Here is a 22,014-nt window from a genome sequence, read left to right on the forward strand (position 1 = left end):
CATTAAGCCATTCAAAATGGTTATAAAAATGGCCATAGATATATTTAAATTATACAAGATTTCCACACAGTTCTGGATATTTTTCTCGTCATATTTGCATATTTGCCCCACACAATAATAACGTCACTGCTGTTTCTGCCCTAGCAACATTGCCTTCAGATGACTCTCCAATAACGTTGCAGAAAACAATCCAACCCCAACCAATCAGCATTCGTGATGTATCCCGCATTGCGCGTGCATAGAGAACATTCTAGACGTTTCTGTATTCTAAACGATTGTGTTGCTAGGATTTTGTTCGTATTTTGTAATTAGTTTCGATAAATATTTATATAAATACACGTAAGTTTATTTAATGAGGAAACATATCATTCAAATATAATAAATATTGTTTTTGCCGAGAAAAAATACACGGACTAGTTTCAAGTGCGGAGGTTTCTAGCCGCGTCATACGTCACTGGGCGCAGTGTTTATATATAGAGCGACCGGCACAGTTTTCCCGCAGTAGAACAGCTAGCAGCAGCGGTATAAACGGCATCAGTATAAACGGCAGCGGTATAAACAGCAGAAAAAGAAGTATTTTTCGCGGTGTGTTTTGTTCATCGAAGTGTAAGTCAATTTTTTCCTTAAAGGAAATTTTATTTATACAAACAAATGAAACTAAATATAACTAAATATGCCTTATATGGTGTTATGTTTTTGTGCGAATCAATGACCTGCTTGATGGCAAATAATAATATTTTAATTCAAAAGATTTGTTTAAATAACACGGAGTCTGTCATTGAATTGTGTTTAGAAAAAAAAGTACTTTAATTTTACAGTCACGATGAGATTCTCTTTGTTCGACGCTGGGCGTTTTTGCTGAATCATTGTCGCTTCTCGAGCAAAGAACCCGGATGTTCTAAAATGGCGGCCGAGAGGATTAAAACGGTGGCCATTTTAAAAGAGCGAGAGAACCATGATTGCTCCCCGAAAGATTAAACAACGTGTTTCATATTGAATTTAAATTCATTTTAATTGGCAATTCTGAAAGACATTTAGACATAAATAGGTTAAGAGTACCTTTTTTCCCCTGTGAATTTACCACTCGAGATTTTCTTTTGTAGTCACTAAAACATTTACATAAGCTTTATGTGGTGGTTACACTTTTGTGTGTGTAATGTGGTGTCTAATTTTATTATTTTTCCATATAGATAAAAATGCAGATCTTTGTGAAAACCCTTACTGGCAAGACCATCACCCTTGAGGTTGAGCCAAGTGACACCATCGAGAATGTCAAGGCCAAGATCCAGGACAAAGAAGGCATTCCCCCAGACCAGCAGAGGCTGATCTTTGCTGGAAAACAGCTGGAAGATGGCCGCACCCTGTCTGACTACAACATCCAAAAGGAGTCCACCCTCCACCTGGTGCTCCGCCTGAGGGGTGGCATGCAGATCTTTGTGAAAACCCTTACTGGCAAGACCATCACCCTCGAGGTTGAACCAAGTGACACCATCGAGAATGTCAAGGCCAAGATCCAGGACAAAGAAGGCATTCCCCCAGACCAGCAGAGGCTGATCTTCGCTGGAAAACAGCTGGAAGATGGCCGCACCCTGTCTGACTACAATATCCAAAAGGAGTCCACCCTCCACCTGGTCCTCCGCCTCCGGGGTGGCATGCAGATCTTTGTGAAAACCCTTACTGGCAAGACCATCACCCTTGAGGTTGAACCAAGTGACACCATCGAGAATGTCAAGGCCAAGATCCAGGACAAAGAAGGCATTCCCCCAGACCAGCAGAGGCTGATCTTTGCTGGAAAACAGCTGGAAGATGGCCGCACCCTGTCTGACTACAACATCCAAAAGGAGTCCACCCTCCACCTGGTGCTCCGCCTGAGGGGTGGCATGCAGATCTTTGTGAAAACCCTTACTGGCAAGACCATCACCCTCGAGGTTGAACCAAGTGACACCATCGAGAATGTCAAGGCCAAGATCCAGGACAAAGAAGGCATTCCCCCAGACCAGCAGAGGCTGATCTTCGCTGGAAAACAGCTGGAAGATGGCCGCACCCTGTCTGACTACAATATCCAAAAGGAGTCCACCCTCCACCTGGTCCTCCGCCTCCGGGGTGGCATGCAGATCTTTGTGAAAACCCTTACTGGCAAGACCATCACCCTCGAGGTTGAACCAAGTGACACCATCGAGAATGTCAAGGCCAAGATCCAGGACAAAGAAGGCATTCCCCCAGACCAGCAGAGGCTGATCTTTGCTGGAAAACAGCTGGAAGATGGCCGCACCCTGTCTGACTACAACATCCAAAAGGAGTCCACCCTCCACCTGGTCCTCCGCCTCCGGGGTGGCATGCAGATCTTTGTGAAAACCCTTACTGGCAAGACCATCACCCTCGAGGTTGAACCAAGTGACACCATCGAGAATGTCAAGGCCAAGATCCAGGACAAAGAAGGCATTCCCCCAGACCAGCAGAGGCTGATCTTTGCTGGAAAACAGCTGGAAGATGGCCGCACCCTGTCTGACTACAACATCCAAAAGGAGTCCACCCTCCACCTGGTCCTCCGCCTCAGGGGTGGCATGCAGATCTTTGTGAAAACCCTTACTGGCAAGACCATCACCCTCGAGGTTGAACCAAGTGACACCATCGAGAATGTCAAGGCCAAGATCCAGGACAAAGAAGGCATTCCCCCAGACCAGCAGAGGCTGATCTTTGCTGGAAAACAGCTGGAAGATGGCCGCACGCTGTCTGACTACAATATCCAAAAGGAGTCCACCCTCCACCTGGTGCTCCGCCTGAGGGGTGGCATGCAGATCTTTGTGAAAACCCTTACTGGCAAGACCATCACCCTCGAGGTTGAACCAAGTGACACCATCGAGAATGTCAAGGCCAAGATCCAGGACAAAGAAGGCATTCCCCCAGACCAGCAGAGGCTGATCTTTGCTGGAAAACAGCTGGAAGATGGCCGCACCCTGTCTGACTACAACATCCAAAAGGAGTCCACCCTCCACCTGGTCCTCCGCCTCAGGGGTGGACAGTAAATGTTCTATTGTGATGAACCAAGTGGTTTCTTGCTTGTTTTGTTTTTTCTTTTCTTTTTTTACATTACATCAGGGTGTAAACACCTGTTACACAGTTTTGAGTTAATAAAATGTTGACACTCATTGAAAATATTTGGTGTTTGTTTTTATTTATTTAACAACTAAATGTCTGTTGGGTTGTTGCTATTGTTAGCTAAGTTGAATGCAGGTTGATTTCATATGCTTTACACGTTGTGACAGAATTGACTGATTCTATATAACATTGGTAGCTAATAAATATTAAATATTCAAATTTGAAATTCATGCTTTCTGCAACATTAAACAATTGATGGTTAAAACCAGAGCGCACACGAACTAATGTTAGGCATTTTCTCCCAGTCCAAGTCTTCTGAATGCTGACCTGTCTTGTATTATGCAAGGGTGAGCGTGCATGAAGGGAACGATGAATGCAGAAGACAAAGATTCTCTTCAGCTTGACTTCTTGGCTATAAAAGTGGTGAGATGTAAACGGTGTGGGTTTTTTTTCCTCTTCTAAATAAAAATATTTTGAAGCTTTGAATACAAATAATTCATTGGTCATGTATGCATTCATACACAGTATGATGTGAAATGTTTTTTGAACTGAAAAATAGACCTGAAAGTGATAACGTTTGATTGGGAAAGGGAAAATATACACTTTGAATTATATAAACTTGTAAGACAATGAATATATATATAGGAGGATATTGACGTTTTGCTTCCACACAGAGCCAGCAATTATTATTGATCTTTTCTTAAAATGTTTCATTTATCAAACAAACTATTTCTATGGAATTAGTAATACAATGCACATTGTGACATTTTTTAATGTCCACTAAATGCATTATGTGTCTGAACATATTAAGGAAAAATCAAAGTTAAAATTTATTAAGTAAGCATTTTATATTCATTGGGCATGAATTTGCATAAATCTTATCTGAAAACATGGTATGAAAGAATGAAGATAATTATACAGGCAAACATACACAAGGCATTAACAGCTATTTTAGGGTCCCAGCTGTTACAGAAGTAACATGCAAACCCCCACATCCACACTCATATCAAGTAAAATTAGGTTTGTGTGATGGAACTGTACTAGTTGGAGTGTAGTAATAGCACATCATGTGAAATTTGATTATACATTCTTAAAGTTTTTATGTTCATTACTACACTTTAAACAGTAGATGGGCAGTGAGTCTTCTGTATAGAACTGTTCTATTCAAATCACATCTATATTAAAATGCTGTAATCAACTGCTGCTATTGTATGTTCACAATAAGCCATTTATTTTTTACATCTGCTTATTTGGACAATGGTTAGTTACAGACCGCACACTAGTCAGCGCTATATTATGTCCTGTAGTGTATTGTGCACACTATGCACTTTATGTAGCTAGGACAAGTTACTTTTTAGTCCTCAGCTCTGTGTTGCTCTATGTTGTTTTATGTGGTCTTGGAGAAACATTATTATATTTCACTGTGTGATTCTGATTCTGACTGTGATTCAGATTCAGAACTGATATGTACTATGTCAGCTAAGTATATGTGATTAAAATGACAATAAAAGCTTCTTTAAATATGTTTACATATACAAGATTCTGATTAAGTAAACAAGCTATAATAACAACACCTTTACCTTCTAGGCTGAGGTGGTAGCTTAGTGGTTAAGATTTTGGGCCACTGAATGGAAGGTTGTGGGTTTGAATCTCAGGATTCCTCTGGATAAAGGTGTCTACCACATGTAGTGTGGGTGATTATACTTGTGGTGATCTCTAAATTATGTATGGTAAGCTATGATGCAGCAGTCTTGTTGCTATGTAAGTGACACCCCTCCATACACACACACACACACACACACCTAGCTCAGTCTCAGTTTTCAGTTCTAACTTTCAGACTGACCTTTGACAAAGGAGAGATGTGTATACTTTGCACCTTTTGCAGGAAGTATAGCAGGAAATTAATCTGTAACTGTGGCTTTCATTTTGCTACAAATCAGATGGGAAACTAGTTTAAACAAAATATAGCCAAATGTTTGTGGACACCAGCCAACAAACCCATATGTGCTTTTTGAATATCCTATTACAAATAAATTCCCTGTTCGGTGTTAACCTTCACTTTAGGTAACCTTCAGTTTAGGGATGAACCGGACAAAAAACATTTACCGTTATTTGATAAATATTGCAAAAGCAAATGCAGTTATACTGAATATCAGAACAGCTGTGTTTTGGCCATGGCTAATCACTGCCCAGTTGTTATTGCAACATAGCTTTTAGGCTATAAAATGATTCTATTAACAAGAAATTAATGAGTGATTATTAATATGAGTGGATATATGTGTGACATTTAAAACACAACCTGTCCAAATGTCCTGTTTATTGTAATAGATCCTGAACAAGCCACACTAACTTTATGCTGCTTTAATGTTAATTTTGCTGCAGCAATGGTGTTGAACTAGGATTTGGAATTTTACTTAACACTAAAGGTAACACCGGTCGACAAATTTTGGGAAATTATTGAACTCAGAGATAAAATGTGCTAATTGTAATTCATATTTTGATAAGATGAATTAGAAAACAGGTAAAACAGGGTGCCGTAGATTGTCATACCATAATGACGAAAATTGTACAATTTCAATGAAGTTAAAAGCATAATCATTATAATCATTATCAAAATTGAACCTGAATTTTAAAGAAATTTCAGAAGGTAGATAATAAATGATTATATATGTGTAGTGAAAAGGACAGTTACTTTCTGATCCTTATATCCATGTATATCTGTGCATTTGGTTCATTTTAACAGCTTCATAACATTCTGGTGTAATAAATACTGCATAATGAGAAACTCGCCAGTCTGTAGTCCTCAAGTTGAACATCCATGTGTTACAGAGCCCAGTGTGTTCCCACTGTTCTGACCTCTCTCGCAGTTGGATCCCTGCCAGCATTCGTGTTTTTCTAGAATGAGCTCAGAGAGTCAGATGAAAGTGTTACTGTGGCGAGCTGTTTTTCTTTGCTTGAACACTGCCATGCCTGTAGCATTTATAAAGTGTGTTTAGACTTATTATTTATTTAGTTCTTAGGCTATAAAAAAAAGAAGAAGAAGAAAAAGTAACCCGAAAAGCACATAAAATACAACGAGTTTTGCAGATGTCATCTGATGGATTAAATTAGTTCTCAGATTTGGTCACCTGGGTTAAAGAGATGGAGAGGGAGGTGGAGAGGGAGGTGGCACTGTGGTGGGCCAAACCAGGACACCATGGAGATATCCAGGAACTTGGTTATGGATTTATAGCTCCCTCTAATCACATGCAAGGCTGCTTGTCACAGAGCAAAGGTGTGTGTGTGTGTGTGTGTGTGTGTGTGTGTGTGTGTGTGTGTTAGGGTTAGACAATGGCTAACACCACAGAGCTTGGATCACGTGTATGGGGTGCCGAAGATTATGTCATATGTCATTACTATGTCATTGTTTATGGATTTAGAGCTCCCTATAATCACATGTATGTGTGTGCTTATGTAAGGCTGCTTGTCACAGAGAAAAGGGGGGAAAGTTTCATAAGGGTTCTCAAAAGGTGCCTGTTCACTTGATATGAATTTAAACAAACCCATATTTGCCTTCATTTTACCTTCATGTTTTTTAAGTGTTCATATTAACTTTCAACTTCTTAGTATTACTTTACTATTTCTGATTTTATCTTCATTGCTGTGGTTTGAATTTGGTCTGCATTCATATAACACTGTCTTTTTCTTCTTTTTTAATTCAGTCATCTAGCATTTGTTAAAAGACTATATGAAGGTAAGATGTATATTTGAGCTTGTGCATAGAAGTACCCAGATCCACCATGAGCTAATTTTCTGGTTGAATTGTGCCACCTGCTGTTTGCTCTTATTCGGTGCATTTATTTTGCCTTCATGTCAGAATTTGAGCTGCTGGCATAAAAGTGGAGCATGAACAATAATTTCCTGGGAATTTAGAGGGAACTTTAGAAACTGCTTTAATACCCAGAGGTTTCTGACTTGACACTGAACTGTGACCTCTGGCCATAATGTAAGAAAGGATAATTTTTAATGATTATAAATAAATAAAACTTTATTTAAGTATCTGCATTTGTTATCATTGTTGACAAAAGAATTCTCAGGAGAGTTCCCTCTCTATGGCAACACACTTGGCCAATAAACCTGATTCTGATTCTCACTATGATTCTGATTAACATACTCAGAAGGAATCTGTTTATATCTGAGCTGTCGATCAGCCGGTTCATACCTTCTTCTTTCATCTACATCTTAGGACCAAACAAATACAAAAAAAAAGCTAAGGTAAGCTTCCAGATACACACACATGATGCGTTTCAATCACAGGACGATTTTTGGTTTCTTTATTAAGATGTACAATCACCATTTAAAATTTGGTGATTGTACATAAATACTCAACACAATACATCAATAAAGGTGAAACTTTAAGCCCTTAAAAACAGATACACGGTTTGTTTAAATAACACAAAGTCTATCGTTGAATTGTATTTAGACAAAGGGCTTAAAAAAAGGTCATTTTCTAGTCAAAATGATGGTGAGATTCTGTTTGTTTGACACCGGTCGTTTTTCCTAATCGTTTTTTCTTTTTGAGCAAAGAACCCGGATGCTCTGAAATGATGGCTGAGAGAATTAAATTGTGGAAATTTAAAAGAAAAGAGAAAACCATGATTGCTCCTAGAAATATTAAACAATGTGTTTTATGTTGAATTCCCTTTTAAATTCATTTTATTTGGGATTTCTTAAAGACTTTTAGACATAAATAGCTTAAGAGTAAAATTTTTTACCACTCGAGGTTTTTTTTGTAGTCACTAGTAAACCAACACTTAAATAAGCTTTATGTGGTGGTTACTTTTTGGGTAATGTAGTGTCTAATTTTAATTATAATTATTTGTCCATTTAGATTTAAATGCAGATCTTTGTGAAAACCCTTACTGGAAAGACCATCACCCTCAATGTTGAGCCAAGTGACATCGTTGAGACCGTCAAGGCCAAAATCCAGGACAAAGAAGATATTCCCCCAAAAGAGCAGAGGCTGCTCTATGCTGGAAAACAGCTGCAAGATGGTCGCAGCTTGTCTCACTACTACATTCGTCAGGAGTCCACCCTCCACCTGACGCTCAGCCTTAAGGGTGGCATGCAGATCTTTGTGAAAACCCTTACTGGAAAGACCATCACCCTCAACGTTGAGCCAAGTGACATCATTGAGACTGTCAAGGCCAAAATCCAGGAAAAAGAAGACATTCCCCCAAAAGAGCAGAGGCTGCTCTATGCTGGAAAACCGCTGCGAGATGAACGCAGCCTGTCTCACTACTACATCCGTCAGGAGTCCACCCTCCACCTGACGCTCAGCCTTTTGGGTGGCATGCAGATCTTTGTGAAAACCCTTACTGGCAAGACCATCACCCTCAACGTTGAGCCAAGTGACATCGTTGAGACCGTCAAGGCCAAAATCCAGGACAAAGAAGACATTCCCCCAAAAGAGCAGAGGCTGCTCTATGCTGGAAAACCGCTGCGAGATGAACGCAGCCTGTCTCACTACTACATCCGTCAGGAGTCCACCCTCCACCTGTCGCTCAGCCTTAAGGGTGGCATGCAGGTCTTTGTGAAATCCTTTACTGGCAAGACCATCACCCTTGAAATTGAGCCATGTGACACCATTAAGAACGTCAAGGCCAAGATCCAGGACAAAGAAGGCATTCCCCCAGATCAGCAGAGATTAATCTTTGCTGGAAAACTGCTGAAAGATGGTTGCACCCTGTCTGACTACAACATCAAAAAGGAGTCCACCCTCCACATGGTCCTCCGCCTCAGGGGTGGACAGTAAATGTTCTATTGTGATGAACCAAGTGGTTTCTGTGTTTGTTCTTTGTTTTTTAAATTTAACAAATGGTTTGTTTTACACCCAGCTGTACGAAGTTTGAGTTAATAAAATGTTTGTCATGCACTAAAAATATTTGGTGTTTGTTTTTTATTTATTTTTTCAACAGCTAAATATAGTAATGTCTAGTTATGTTGGGTTGTTACTATTGTTTGCTAGTTGATCTCATACGCTTTACAAATAAGTCACTGGATTGACTGATTCTATATGACATTGGTAGCTGATAAATATTAAATATTGAAATTTGAAATCCATGCCTTCTGCAACATTAAACAATTGATGGTTCAAACCAGAGCACACAAGAATAACTATTGTTAGCCATTTTCTCTCAGTCTAAGTCTTCTGAATGCTGACCTGTCTTGTATTATGCAAGGGTGAAAGTGCATGAAGGGAACTATTAATGCAGAAAACACAAAGATGCTCTTGAGATTGACTTCTTGACTACAAAAGTGTTGAGTAAAAGGTGTTTTTTTCCTACTATTTGAAGCTTTGAATTCAAATGAATAATTTATTGATCATGTATACAATCATACACCATACGATGTGAAATGTTTTTTGAACTGTCAAAAATAGACCTTAAGACTTTATATTTATTGTCCATGAATATTCATATTGTGATTAGATGAATTAGAAAACAGGTAATAAAGGTGCTGGTTGGCTAAAGTTTAAAAGATATTTCATGATAATTATAAATCTTTATCATGAAATATCTTTTAAACTTTAGCCAACCAGCACCTTTATTACACAGCAAAATTAACATTAAAGCAGCATAAAGTTAGTGTGGCTTGTTCAGGATCTATTTCAATAAACAGGACATTTGGACAGATTGTGTTTTAAATGTCATTCATATATCCACTCATTTTAATAATCACTCATATTAATTTCTTGTTTATAGAATCATTATATAGCCTAAAAGAGCTATATTGCAATAACAACTGGGCAGTGATTAGCCATGGCCAAAACACAGCCGTTCTGGTATTCAGTATAACTGCATTTGCTTTTGCAATATTTATCAAATAACGGTAAATGTTTTTTTGTCACCTTACTATCAGATCTATATCCGGTTCATCCCTAAACTGAAGGTTACCTAAAGTGAAGGTTATTATAACACAAACAGGGAATTTATTTGTGATAGGATAAAAAGTGTGTGTGTGTGTGTGTGTGTGTGTGTGTGTGTGTGTGTGTGTGTGTGTGTGTGTGTGTGTGTGTGTGTGTGTGTGTGTGTGGAGGGGTGTCACTTACATAGCAACAAGACTGCTGCATCATAGCTTACCATACATAATTTAGAGATCACCACAAGTATAATCACCCACACTACATTCGTCAGACACCTTTATCCAGAGAAATTTTTATCTCATCTTTATACAATTGAGGGTTAAGGGCCTTGCTAAAAGGATAAGCAATGGGCGGACTTAGGATTCAAACCCACAACCTTCCATTCAGTGGCCCAAAATCATAACCACTAAGCTAGAAGGTAAAGGTGTTGTTATTATACAGTAGCTTCTTTACTTAATCAGCATCTTGTATATTTAAACTTATGTTTAAAGAAGCTTTTATTGTCATTTTAATCACATATATTTAGTTGATATAGTACATATCAGATCTGAATCTGAATCTGAATCTAAATCTGAATCACAGTCAGAATCAGAATCACACAGTGAAATATAACATTTCTCCAAGACCACATAAAACAACATAGAGCAACACAGAGCTGAGGACTAAAAAGTAACTTGTCCTAGCTACATAAAGTGCATAGTGTGCACAATACACTACAGGACATAATATAGCGCTGACTAGTGTGCGGTCTGTAACTAACCATTGTCCAAATAAGCAGATGTAAAAAAATAAATGGCTTATTGTAAACATAGAACATCAGCAGTTGATTACAGCATTTTAATATAGATGTGATTTGAATAGAACAGTTCTATACAGTCTCACTGCCCATCTACAGTCTCACTGCCCATCTACTAAGACTCACTGCCCATCTACTGTTTAAAGTGTAGTAATGAACATAAAAACTTTCTGAATGTATAATCCAATTTCACATGATGTGCTATTACTACACTCCGACTAGTACAGTTCCATCAAACAAACCTAACTTTACTTGATATGAGTGTAGATGTGGGGGTTTGCATGTTACTTCTGTAACAGCTGGGACCCTAAAATAGCTGCTAATGCCTTGTGTATGTTTGCCTGTGTAATTATCTTCATTCTTTCATACATTTTTTCATGTTTTCAGATTAATAACATAGATTTATGCAAATTCATGCCCAATAAATATAAAATGTTTATCTAATAAATGTTAAAAAGGTCATATAATGTGCATTGTATTACTAATTCCATAGAAATAGTTTGATTTACAAATGAAACATTTTAAGAAAAGATCAGTAATAATTGCTGATTCTGTGTGGAAGCAAAATGTCAATATCCTCATATCCGCACGTTCGCCTCACACCTCCAGGCTTGGGGGTTTGATTCCCGCCTCCCCCTCGTGTGTGTAGAGTTTGCATGTTCGGGGGTTTCCTCCGGGTACTCCGGTTTCCTCCCCCGGTCCAAAGACATGCATGGTATTTTGATTGGCATCTCTGGAAAATTGTCTGTAGTGTGTGAGTGAATGAGTGTGTGTGTGCCCTGTGATGGGTTGGCACTCCGTCCAGGGTGTATCCTGCCTAGATGCCCGATGACGCCTGAGATAGGCACAGGCTCCCCGTGACCCGAGAAGTTCGGATAAGCGGTAGAAAATGACTGACTGACCTTTCACTCACTACTTTTATAGCCAAGAAGTCAATCTGAAGAGCATCTTTAGCAACAGGCTTACCTGATGTAGCAAAGGCTGTTATAAATAATTCCAGCTAATCGCTGTCAGTCTTGGATGAATATTAATTTAAACACAACATAAATAGCATTATTATATTCAGTAAAAAGCATACGTTAAAATTACTATATATATATATATATATATATATATATATATATATATATATATATATATATATATATATATATATATATATGTGGTCTGTATTCATAGTTCCCTTAATGCACTTTCACCCTTGCATATAATACAGGACAGGTCAGCATTCAGAAGACTTAGACTGAGAGAAAATGGCTAACATTAGTTATTCTTGTGTGTTCTGGTTTGAACCATCAACTGTTTAATGTTGCAGAGGGCATGGATTTCAAATTTGAATATTTAATATTTATCAGCTACCAATGTTATATAGAATCGGTCAATCCTGTCACTTATTTGTAAAGCGTATGAAATCAACCTGCAATCAACTAGCAAACAATAGCAACAACCCAACATAACTAAACATTTCTATGGACAGTTGCTGAAAGAAAATAAAAAAAAAAACAAATCATTTCAATAAATAAACATATTTTATTGGTAACTCAAACTTTGTTTTACACACATGTGTACCAACAGTTAAAACAGTAAAGTTAAAAACAAAACAAAAACACAAACACAGAAACTCCTTGGTGCATCCCCACAATATAAAACTAACTATCCACCCCTGAGGCGTTGGACAAGGTAGAGGGTGGACTCCTTCTGGATGTTGTAGTCTAACAGGGTGTGACCATCTTCCAGCTGTTGTCCATCAAATATCAACCTCTGCTGACCTGGAAGGATGTCTTCTTTGTCCTGGATTTTGGCCTTGATGTTCTCAATGGTGTCATTTGACTCAATCTCGAAGGTGATTGTCTTGCCAGTCAGCATCTTCACAAAGATCTGCATGCCACCCCTCAGGCGGAGGACCAGGTGGAGGGTGGACTCCTTCTGGATGTTGTACTCAGACAGGGTGCGACCATCCTCCAGCTGTTTGCCACCAAAGAGCAGCCTCTGCTCTTCTGGGGGAATGTCTTCTTTGTCCTGGATTTTGGCCTTGACGAGCTCAATGATGTCACTTGGCTCAACGTCAAGGGTGATGGTCTTTCCAGTAAGGGTTTTCACAAAGATCTGCATTTTTATCTATGTGGAAAAATAATAATAATTAAAATTAGACACTACATTACCAAAGAAAAAAATAAGTAACCATTACATAACGCTTCTGCAAGTGTGTTTACTAGTGACTACAAAAAAGTGGGAAAGTCACAGGAAAAGTCACAGGGAAAATGTAACCTATTTATGTCTAAAAGTCTTTAAGAAATCCCAAATAAAATAAATTTAAAAGGGAATTCAACATAAAACACATTGTTTAATATTTCTAGGAGCAATCATGGTTTTCTCTTTTCTTTTAAATTTCCACCATTTAATTCTCTCAGCCATCATTTCAGAGCATCCGGGTTCTTTGCTCAAAAAGAAAAAACGATTAGGAAAAACGACCGGTGTCAAACAAACAGAATCTCACCATCATTTTGACTAGAAAATGACCTTTTTTTAAGCCCTTTGTCTAAATACAATTCAACGATAGACTTTGTGTTATTTAAACAAACCGTGTATCTGTTTTTAAGGGCTTAAAGTTTCGTCTGTATTGATGTATTGTGTTGAGTATTTATGTACAATCACCAAATTTTAAATGGTGATTGTACATCTTAATAAAGAAACCAAAAATAGTCCTGTGATTGAAACGCATCATGTGTGTGTATCTGGAAGCTTACCTTAGCTTTTTTTTGTATTTATTTGGTCCTAAGATGCAGGAGAAAGAAGAAGGTATGAACCGGCTGATCGACAGCTCAGATATAAACAGATTCTTGCTGAGTATGTTAATCAGAATCACAGTGAGAATCAGAATCAGAATCAGGTTTATTGGCCAAGTGTGTTGCCATAGAGAGTGAACTCTCCTGATAATTCTTTTGTCAGCACTGATAACAAATGCATGATGATCGAAGGCTACTTGAATAAAGTTTTATTTATTTATAATCATTAAATCTATCCTTTCTGGGGCGCTAGTATGGCCTCGCTGAAGATGGCCGCTTAATTCGGTAGCTCTGTGCTGGTTCCCTTTTCTTTTTTATTTATCTTTGGTTAATCCATTTTATACTCGAAGTGTGTTGTACTAACATCAAACATTAATGTCCAAGAACGAAGAAACGCGTGATTTTCCACTTTTCACGTCCTCCCGGCCATCCAGAAGCGTTAAGAAAAAACAAGCTGAGCCGGAGGAGACCTCGTCAGACCCAATGGATGCCATGCTGACCGAAACTCGCTCGCTGGGAACCAGCATTTTGTGGGCAATATTGACTGTAGACTAAGTACAATCGACAACCGTTTGGACAATATTTCTACCTAGGAAGCCCTTTCTAATTTATCCGGCAGGGTGGCGTCAAACGAGTCGCGCTTAACCGAGGCTGAAGCGAGAATCTCCGCCGCTGAGGAGAGCATGCTAACACATGAGAGAAAAATCACATGTCAAGACAAAGAATTAGCATTACTCCGAGCTAAAGTAGACGACCTGGAGAACCGAGGCAGGCGTAAGAACTTGAGAGTCGTCTGCCTCCCTGAGAAGGCTGAGGGCTATTGATTTTTTTAAATTTTGAAAAATCATAAAAAAATCAAGAAAAAGACATTTCCCCAAAATAAGTGTTTTAGTATATGTATTAGGACATCAGTGATGTGTGTTAAAGTAAAGCTATTGACTGTTTTTTGTATTCGTTTTTCGGGGTTTGCACTTTGCAGACGGTCCCTTGGAATCTGTCTCTTCGGTGTTCGCACATAGAGAATTATGTATTTTGTCCAACGCGGAGGAAAAATGGTATTGAGGAAGATTAGGTCGTAGCTGCATTCTAGCTGCCTCTCTACATTACTAAGATAAAAAAAGAGGTGTTATTCGTGTAGTAACACCCTTTATCTCAGGAGCTATTGACTCGGGAAAATCGAATCTGGGAATATGGGGCCAACTTAAGTGGGCTCTGAACCTATCGCGCAGTTTCTCACAAGGATGCTGCCGATGGGGCTATACCTCACAGCCGATCCACACTTTGAGATCGCTGCCGATGGGGCTATACCTCACAGCCGATCCACACTTTGAGATCGAAAGAGCTCATAGATCTCTCGGCTCTGCCTCGGGAGCAAACCGCGCTCAACGAAGTGTTCTGGACCGCTTCTTACCTTATGCGGATAAGGAGATAATACTGAAAGCAGCACGGAAAAAAACGCAACATCAGCCATGAAGGGTCGCAGCTGGGTTTCTTTCAGGACGTTTCTACTGAGGCGGGAGTCGGGACGTCGGAAACGTCGGGAGTTCGACGATGTCAGGAGACCCGTGAGGCTTCGCTTATCCTGCTAAACTTCGCTTTTTTCCTCTCAGCGGACGTCACGGAGTTTCTTAAGGCTTTAGAGCAGGGGTGTCAAACTCCAAGTCACAGTGGGTCAAAATATAAAACAGAGATAAAGTCACAGGGCAAACTGAATATTTATTGAAAAATTAACTGCAACGGATATGTAATGTTCAACCTTTTTCATATGGAAACAAACTTTAGTTTTGCTTAAATACAGGATTTGGAACAACCAGAGCTTGATGTTACAAACACATAAGAAATTAAATTTGAAATAAAAGACACATCAGAGGTGTTCATTTCACAAACTTTGACCATACACTTTTTGACAAACTCCCTCATTAAAGGGCCGGGCAGATTTTGCTGTATCTAAGCTGAAACTTGTTTCTCAGCACACTCTAGTAGCCTATCTTACTGTATTGACTTTTAGTAACCCAAGGATTTCTTGGGTTCTGTATGTTTTTTGTGTTTTGAAATGCAAAAACTTCCTTGGTCGGTTCTACACATGTTTCAGATTTAATACTTTTGGATATTCTATGACTATGCACAATACAGCCAGGTTTGTCACATGGAATGTTAAAGGGTTAGGACATGTGATTAAGAGGAGAAAGATACTAACCTATCTTAAAAAGCAGAAAACTACAATTGCCATGCTTCAAGAGACACATTTATCCGATTCGGAACATTTAAAACTAAAACAAGATTGGGTAGTGCGGATATTTTTTTTTAACCTGTACAGCAAATTCCTGGAAGAGGGGCACAATTATTTTAATTAGTAAACACTTTGTCTTTATTTTAGATCAACAGATTAACGACCCGGATGGAAGATATGTTTTAATTACAGGTAAAGCATATGGTCAACCTATTGTCATACTGAATGTTTATGCTCTGAATGAAGACTCCCTTGAATTCATGTCTAAAACCATACTTTTGTGCACTGTAAGGGCTTGGGAGTTTGCGCCGGGGATTTTAACTGTGTTATGGACCAAAAAATGGATAAGTCTACTTTAGACTCAGCCACTAATCTTAGATCGTTCCTGGTCATTAGAGAACTTTGCAATGAGTCTGGCATTATCGATGTCTGGAGAGAATTTAACAGGGGGAGTAAAGAGTACACTTTTTACTCTAACCCCCACAGATCCTATTCAGGATTAGACTACATTCTGCTTCATACCCAATATCTTCACTTTATTTAGAGATTTCTACAAAACGTTATATAAATCGCAAGTCACGGCTAAACAATTTGATATTACCATTTTTTTAGACGGAATCCCTCTTATGACTATTTCTGAAGATGATAGAGTATTTTTGGATTCACCCCTGCCACCGGAAGAAATCTTCAGTGCAATCCAATCTATGCCCTCTAACTAATCTCCAGACCCTGAGTTTTACAAAAAGTTTTGGCCAGAACTCTCTCCTATCTTAATGCCCGGTCTCCAAGATTTACTAGACCATGGAGTGGCCCCCAAGTCGAAAAAAAAAAGTACCCAGATCCACCATGAGCTAGTTTTCTGGTTGAATTGTGCCACCTGCTGTTTGCTCTTATTCGGTGCATTTATTTTGCCTTCATGTCCTGTCAGAATTTGAGCTGCTGGCATAAAAGTGGAGCATGAACAAAAATTTCATGGGAATTTAGCGGGAACTTCAGAAACTACTTTAATACCCAGAGGTTTCCAACTTGAAACTGAACTGTGGCCTCTTGTTATAATGTAAGAAATGATCATTTTAATGATTATAAATAAATAAAACTTTATTTAAGTAGCCTTCGATCATCTGCATTTGTTATTAGTGTTGACAAAAGAATTCTCAGGAGAGTCCACTCTCTATGGAACACACTTGGCCAATAAACCTGATTCTGATTCTCACTATGATTCTGATTAGCATACTCAGAAAGAATCTGTTTATATCTGAGTTGCTGATCAGCTGGTTCATATCTTGTTTTTTCTTCTGCATCTTAGGACCAAACAAATACAAAAAAAGCTAAGGTAAGCTTCCAGCTACACTCACATGATGCGTTATAATGACAGAAACAGGGCTCTCAAGTGTCACCCATTGAGAATGACAGTCACGCATTTCGGTCTTTTGTCACGCTCTCCCGCCACACATCGTATTTCTCACAAAAAAAAAAAAAAAACACATTTATCACATATTTAATATGCTGCAGCTTATTAAATCAAGCGCGTCTACCCTGGAGTTCTTAGTCGAGCCTGACACTTATCAGCCAATCAAAAAGAGAGGCTACACAATAGCCAATCAGAAAATAGCACTATTGTATCTGGGTAAGATTTAATGCAACAACCAATGAAACAAACAGCATACACAGAGAAAACCACTGGAGCTGCGAGCATCAGTTTGAGCACAGAGTAAGTCATGATCTCCTGTTTTAATGTTACAACAAATTCAAAACTTGTTCAAAAAAAAAAAAAAAGAGAGAGAGAAAACCATGATTTCTCCCGGAAAGATTAAACAATTAAGCGTGTTTTATAAAATTCCAATTTTAATTAATTTTAATTGGGATTTCTGAAAGACTTATGCGTAATTTTTTTTCCTGTGACATTCCCACTTGAGTTTTTTTTTGTAGTCACTAGTAAACAAACAAATAAGCTTTATGTGGTGGTTGCTTTTTGGGTAATGTAGTGTCTAATTTAGATAATTTAGGTTTAGTTATTATTATTTGTTCATATAGATAAAAATGCAGATCTTTGTGAAAACCCTTACTGGAAAGACCATCACCCTCGACGTTGAGGCAAGTGATATCGTTGAGACCATCAAGGCCAAAATCCAGGACAAAGAAGACATTCCCCCAGAAGAGCAGAGGCTGCTTTTTGGTAGAAACCAGCTGGAAGATGGTCGCTGCCTGTCTCACTACTACATCCGTCAGGAGTCCACCCTCATGCTGACGCTCCGCCTCGGGGGTGGCATGCGGATCTTTGTGAAGACACTGACTGGCAAGATCATCACCATCGAGATTAAGCCAACTGATACCATTGAAAACCTCAAGGCCAAAATCCAGGACAAAGAAGGCTATCCCCCAGACCAGCAGAGGCTGATCTATGCTGGCATGCAGCTGGAACATGGTCACAGCCTGTCTGACTACAACATCCTGAAGGAGTCCACCGAGCACCTGAAGCTCCTCATCAGGGGTGGATAGTAAATGTTTTATTGTGGTAATGCACCAAGCAGTTTCTTCACTTCCAATGCAGCTCTTTTTTGTGTGTGTTTATTTTAATTTACCAATTGTTTGTTTTACACTAAAGTGTACCAAGTTTATGAGTTAACAATTAAATATTTTCATTCATTGAAAAGATTTGTTTTTTTATTTTCTTTCAACGACTGACTATAGAAATGTTTAGTTATGTTGGGTTGTTGCTATTGTTTGCTAGTTGATTGCAGGTTGATTTCATACGCTTTACAAATTAGTGACAGGATTGACTGATTCTATATAACATTGGTAGCTGATAAATATTAAATATTCAAATTTGAAGTTCATGCCTTCTGCAACATTAAACAATTGATGGTTAAAACCAGAGCACACAAGAATATCTAATGTTACCCATTTTCTCTCAGTCTAAATCTTTTGAATATTCTGAATATAAATAAATATATAGTAATTTTAACTTGATTATGCTTTTTACTGGATATAAAAATGCTATTTATGTTGTGTTCAAATTAACATTCATCCAAGACTGACAGCAATTAGCTGGAATTATTTATAACAGCCCTTGCTACATCAGGTAAGCCTGTTGCTAAAGATGCTCTTCAGCTTGACTTCTTGGCTATAAAAGTAGTGAGTGAAAGGTGTGTTTTCTTTTTTTTCTAAATAAAAATCTAATATTTTGAAGCTTTGAATTCAAATGAATAATTTATTGATCATGTATACATTCATACACCATATGATGTGAAATGTTTTTTTAACTCTCAAAAATAGACCTAAGATTTTATATTGTGCACGAATTTACATCTTAAATCTGTTATTAATCTTAAAACATGTTATGAAAAAAGTATGAAAGAATGAAGATAATTACACAGGCAAACATACACAAGGCATTAACAGCTATTTTAGGGTCCCAGCTGTTACAGAAGTAACAGGCAAACCCCCACATCTACACTCATATCAAGTAAAGTTAGGTTTGTGTGATGGAACTGTACTAGTCGGAGTGTAGTAATAGCACATCATGTGAAATTTGATTATACATTCTTAAAGTTGCTGTCTTTTGTCTTGCACTATTCACACTAAGTGTACACTTTATGTAGCTAGGACTAGTACTCAGCTCTGTGTTGCTCTATGTTTTATGTAGCACAATAGTCTTGAAGAAACGTTATTTTATTTTACTTTATTTAACGTTATTCTCCTTGTGATTCAGAATCAGATTCAGATTCAGATTCTGATCTGATACATACTATGTCAGCTAAGAAGATGTGGTGGAAATGACAATAAAAGATTCTTGACTTGACTGGATATTCTTAGCAACAAACAGATCATAACAACTGCTTTCAGTATTGAGTGCATACAGTATGAATTATTTGGTAGTTAGTAAGTATATTAAATTACTTGAGCACTTTGAATATACAACCCCCCCCCCCACACACACACACACCTAGCTCAGTCTCACTTTCAGATTCACCTTTGATAGTCATTCTCAGTTTTTACACAAAGGAGAGATGTGCATACTTTGCACCTTTTGCAGGAAGTATAGCAGGAAATTAAGTTGTAACTGTGGCTTTCATTTTGCTACAAATCAGATGGGAAACTAGTTTAAACACAATATGGCCAAATGTTTGTGGACACCAGCCAACAAACCCATATGTGCTTTTTGAATATCCTATTACAAATAAATTCCCTGTTTGGTGTTATAATAACCTTCACTTTAGGTAACCTTCAGTTTAGGGATGAACCGGATATAGATCTGATAGTAAGGTGACAAAAAACATTTACCGTTATTTGATAAATATTGCAAAAGCAAATGCAGTTATACTGAATATCAGAACAGCTGTGTTTTGGCCATGGCTAATCACTGCCCAGTTGTTATTGCAACATAGCTTTTAGGCTATAAAATGATTCTATTAACAAGAAATTAATATGAGTGATTATTAATATGAATGGATATATGTGTGACATTTAAAACACAACCTGTCCAAATGTCCTGTTTATTGTAATAGATCCTGAACAAGCCACACTAACTTTATGCTGCTTTAATGTTAATTTTGCTGCAGCAATGGTGTTGAACTAGAATTTGGAATTTTACTTAACACTAAAGGTAACACCGGTCGACAAATTTTGGGAAATTATTGGACTCAGAGATAAAATGTGCAAATTGTAATTCGGCTAATAAAGGTGCTGGTTGGCTAAAGATTATATATATTTCATGATAAAGATCTATACATAGGCGAATATATTTGCCTATAAGGGAGGATGTCTGATGAACATGCTTCGTAAATTCTCAACAAAATATGGTGGAACTATGAAAATGAAAGTTATAAATTTCTACTCACTTTGAGATGAAGGATTATTACCTAACTGTAATGTACTGGTCTTTTATTGCAGTGTACATTTGTCTTGGCCATATTTACACATCAGTCAGATTCATTTGGTGGCATTGGCTATTTCCTTTGCTTTAGGAAGTTGCGTGATATTTTCCATAAGAAACCAAGACGCCTTGAAACTGTAAACAACGAAGATAACTTCTGCTACATGTGTGAGGAGGTTACATTTGCATCTCAAAAGTGAAGTATGATGGCAGTGGTAAAAAAAAAAAAAAAAAGCCATACAACCTATATTTTTTTTTGCAAAATAGGAGATCAAGACAAGAGCTGGGCCTCTCATTATTGTTGTATTACATGTGCGTCTGATCTGCATCATTTATCTGCATCATCTGCTAAACATGAAGAAAAAGTCCATGTCTTTTGCAGTCCCAATGGTGTGGGGGCAGTGAGTGATGAGCATGTGGAGAGATTCCACCAGGATATCACAGGCAGGGAGAAAAGATAACAAGGGAAATGGAGCCTGTCCATGCTTGCCAATTACTGCTGGAATCTCTGCAGGGATGATGCTACATCAGTTCACAATAGACTAGCAATAAAGTGCTATTTAGATACAGAGTAAAGCTGGAATCTTGTTGTTTATTCTCGTTATAGCTTGCATACTGTAATAATCTGATATTCACATTATATGTTGTAAGCTTTATAGTCTGGGAAGCTACACAGCAATGGGACAAAACCACCCACAGTCCGACCAGTTTTTCATGAAAAAAAATCACATGGGGAAAAAACAATAAATTAATGGAAAGTTATGTTATTTACAGTTTGATAAGATAATAATATTGAATGTTATGGATTCTTACCTCAGCAAGAATAAATTGCTTCACATATTAGATGAGGTGCAAACACACATTCATTTGGCGCATTAAAAAAAGCACACACATAGGGTAAGTGTGGCGTGGGCATGGCGACCTGGGCTTTTCATGGGGCTGGTTCCATGCTACACGCCATGCTATTTTAATGCATAATACACTAGTTGACATAAACATTTCATGAATATGAAAGCAGCCATATTTATGACCTCACATTGATAGCCCGTTGCAATATGATGCTGGTGGGGGTCTATCCTATGCCATGGCCATGAGGGGTATCAGAGGCAACTTTATAATACCTTATCATTAATAGCTGTATCAATATTACCATTAACCATTATTATTATTATTATTATTATTATTATTATTATTATTATTATTATTATTATTATTATTATTGCTATTACAACTACTATTATCATTACTATTAATGGCTGTATCAATATTGCCATTATTATTATTATTGGTATTACTACTAATATTTTTATTTGTCTTCTTCCT

General features: G+C 37.9%; 2 protein-coding genes across 9 annotated transcripts; one reads left to right on the forward strand and one right to left on the reverse strand.

The window, feature by feature from the left end:
* The first annotated feature begins 451 nt into the window (after positions 1-451).
* On the forward strand, positions 452-18,468 carry ubb (ubiquitin B). 8 transcript variants are annotated; one of them, XR_007139566.1, is made up of 5 exons: positions 452-606; positions 1,191-3,015; positions 14,918-15,252; positions 15,963-16,007; positions 16,428-16,932. XR_007139566.1 is itself a non-coding variant. In XM_047809002.1 (4 exons), exons 2-4 carry the CDS (start codon positions 1,197-1,199, stop codon positions 18,312-18,314), a joined length of 3,195 nt encoding a protein of 1,064 aa, XP_047664958.1. In that variant the 5' UTR covers positions 452-606; positions 1,191-1,196; the 3' UTR covers positions 18,315-18,468. The 8 variants fall into 8 exon arrangements, 5 of the variants coding, with proteins under 5 accessions (XP_047664958.1, XP_047664955.1, XP_047664953.1 ...); XR_007139564.1 differs by having other exon boundaries at positions 14,918-16,007; XR_007139565.1 differs by having other exon boundaries at positions 15,963-16,932.
* LOC113634170 (ubiquitin) lies at positions 12,310-13,699 on the reverse strand. Its single transcript, XM_027132943.2, has 2 exons — positions 13,547-13,699; positions 12,310-12,917 (listed from the first exon to the last, which is right to left on the reverse strand). Exon 2 carries the CDS (start codon positions 12,909-12,911, stop codon positions 12,453-12,455), a length of 459 nt encoding a protein of 152 aa, XP_026988744.2. The 5' UTR covers positions 12,912-12,917; positions 13,547-13,699; the 3' UTR covers positions 12,310-12,452.
* Positions 18,469-22,014: the final 3,546 nt, after the last annotated feature.

This window comes from Tachysurus fulvidraco, chromosome 26, assembly GCF_022655615.1.
Source record: "Tachysurus fulvidraco isolate hzauxx_2018 chromosome 26, HZAU_PFXX_2.0, whole genome shotgun sequence".
In the NCBI taxonomy this organism is placed as follows: domain Eukaryota; kingdom Metazoa; phylum Chordata; class Actinopteri; order Siluriformes; family Bagridae; genus Tachysurus; species Tachysurus fulvidraco.

Bases quoted from the DNA above. Each gene is read 5' to 3' on its own strand.
- ubb (XM_047809002.1), top strand. From the start codon at position 1,197: ATGCAGATCTTTGTGAAAACCCTTACTGGCAAGACCATCACCCTTGAG. The intron at 3,020-7,974 runs ACAGTAAATGTT...CATTTAGATTTA, and splicing joins GTCCTCCGCCTCAGGGGTGG to AATGCAGATCTTTGTGAAAA. The intron at 8,887-17,854 runs ACAGTAAATGTT...CATATAGATAAA, and splicing joins GTCCTCCGCCTCAGGGGTGG to AATGCAGATCTTTGTGAAAA.
- LOC113634170 (XM_027132943.2), bottom strand. From the start codon at position 12,911: ATGCAGATCTTTGTGAAAACCCTTACTGGAAAGACCATCACCCTTGAC.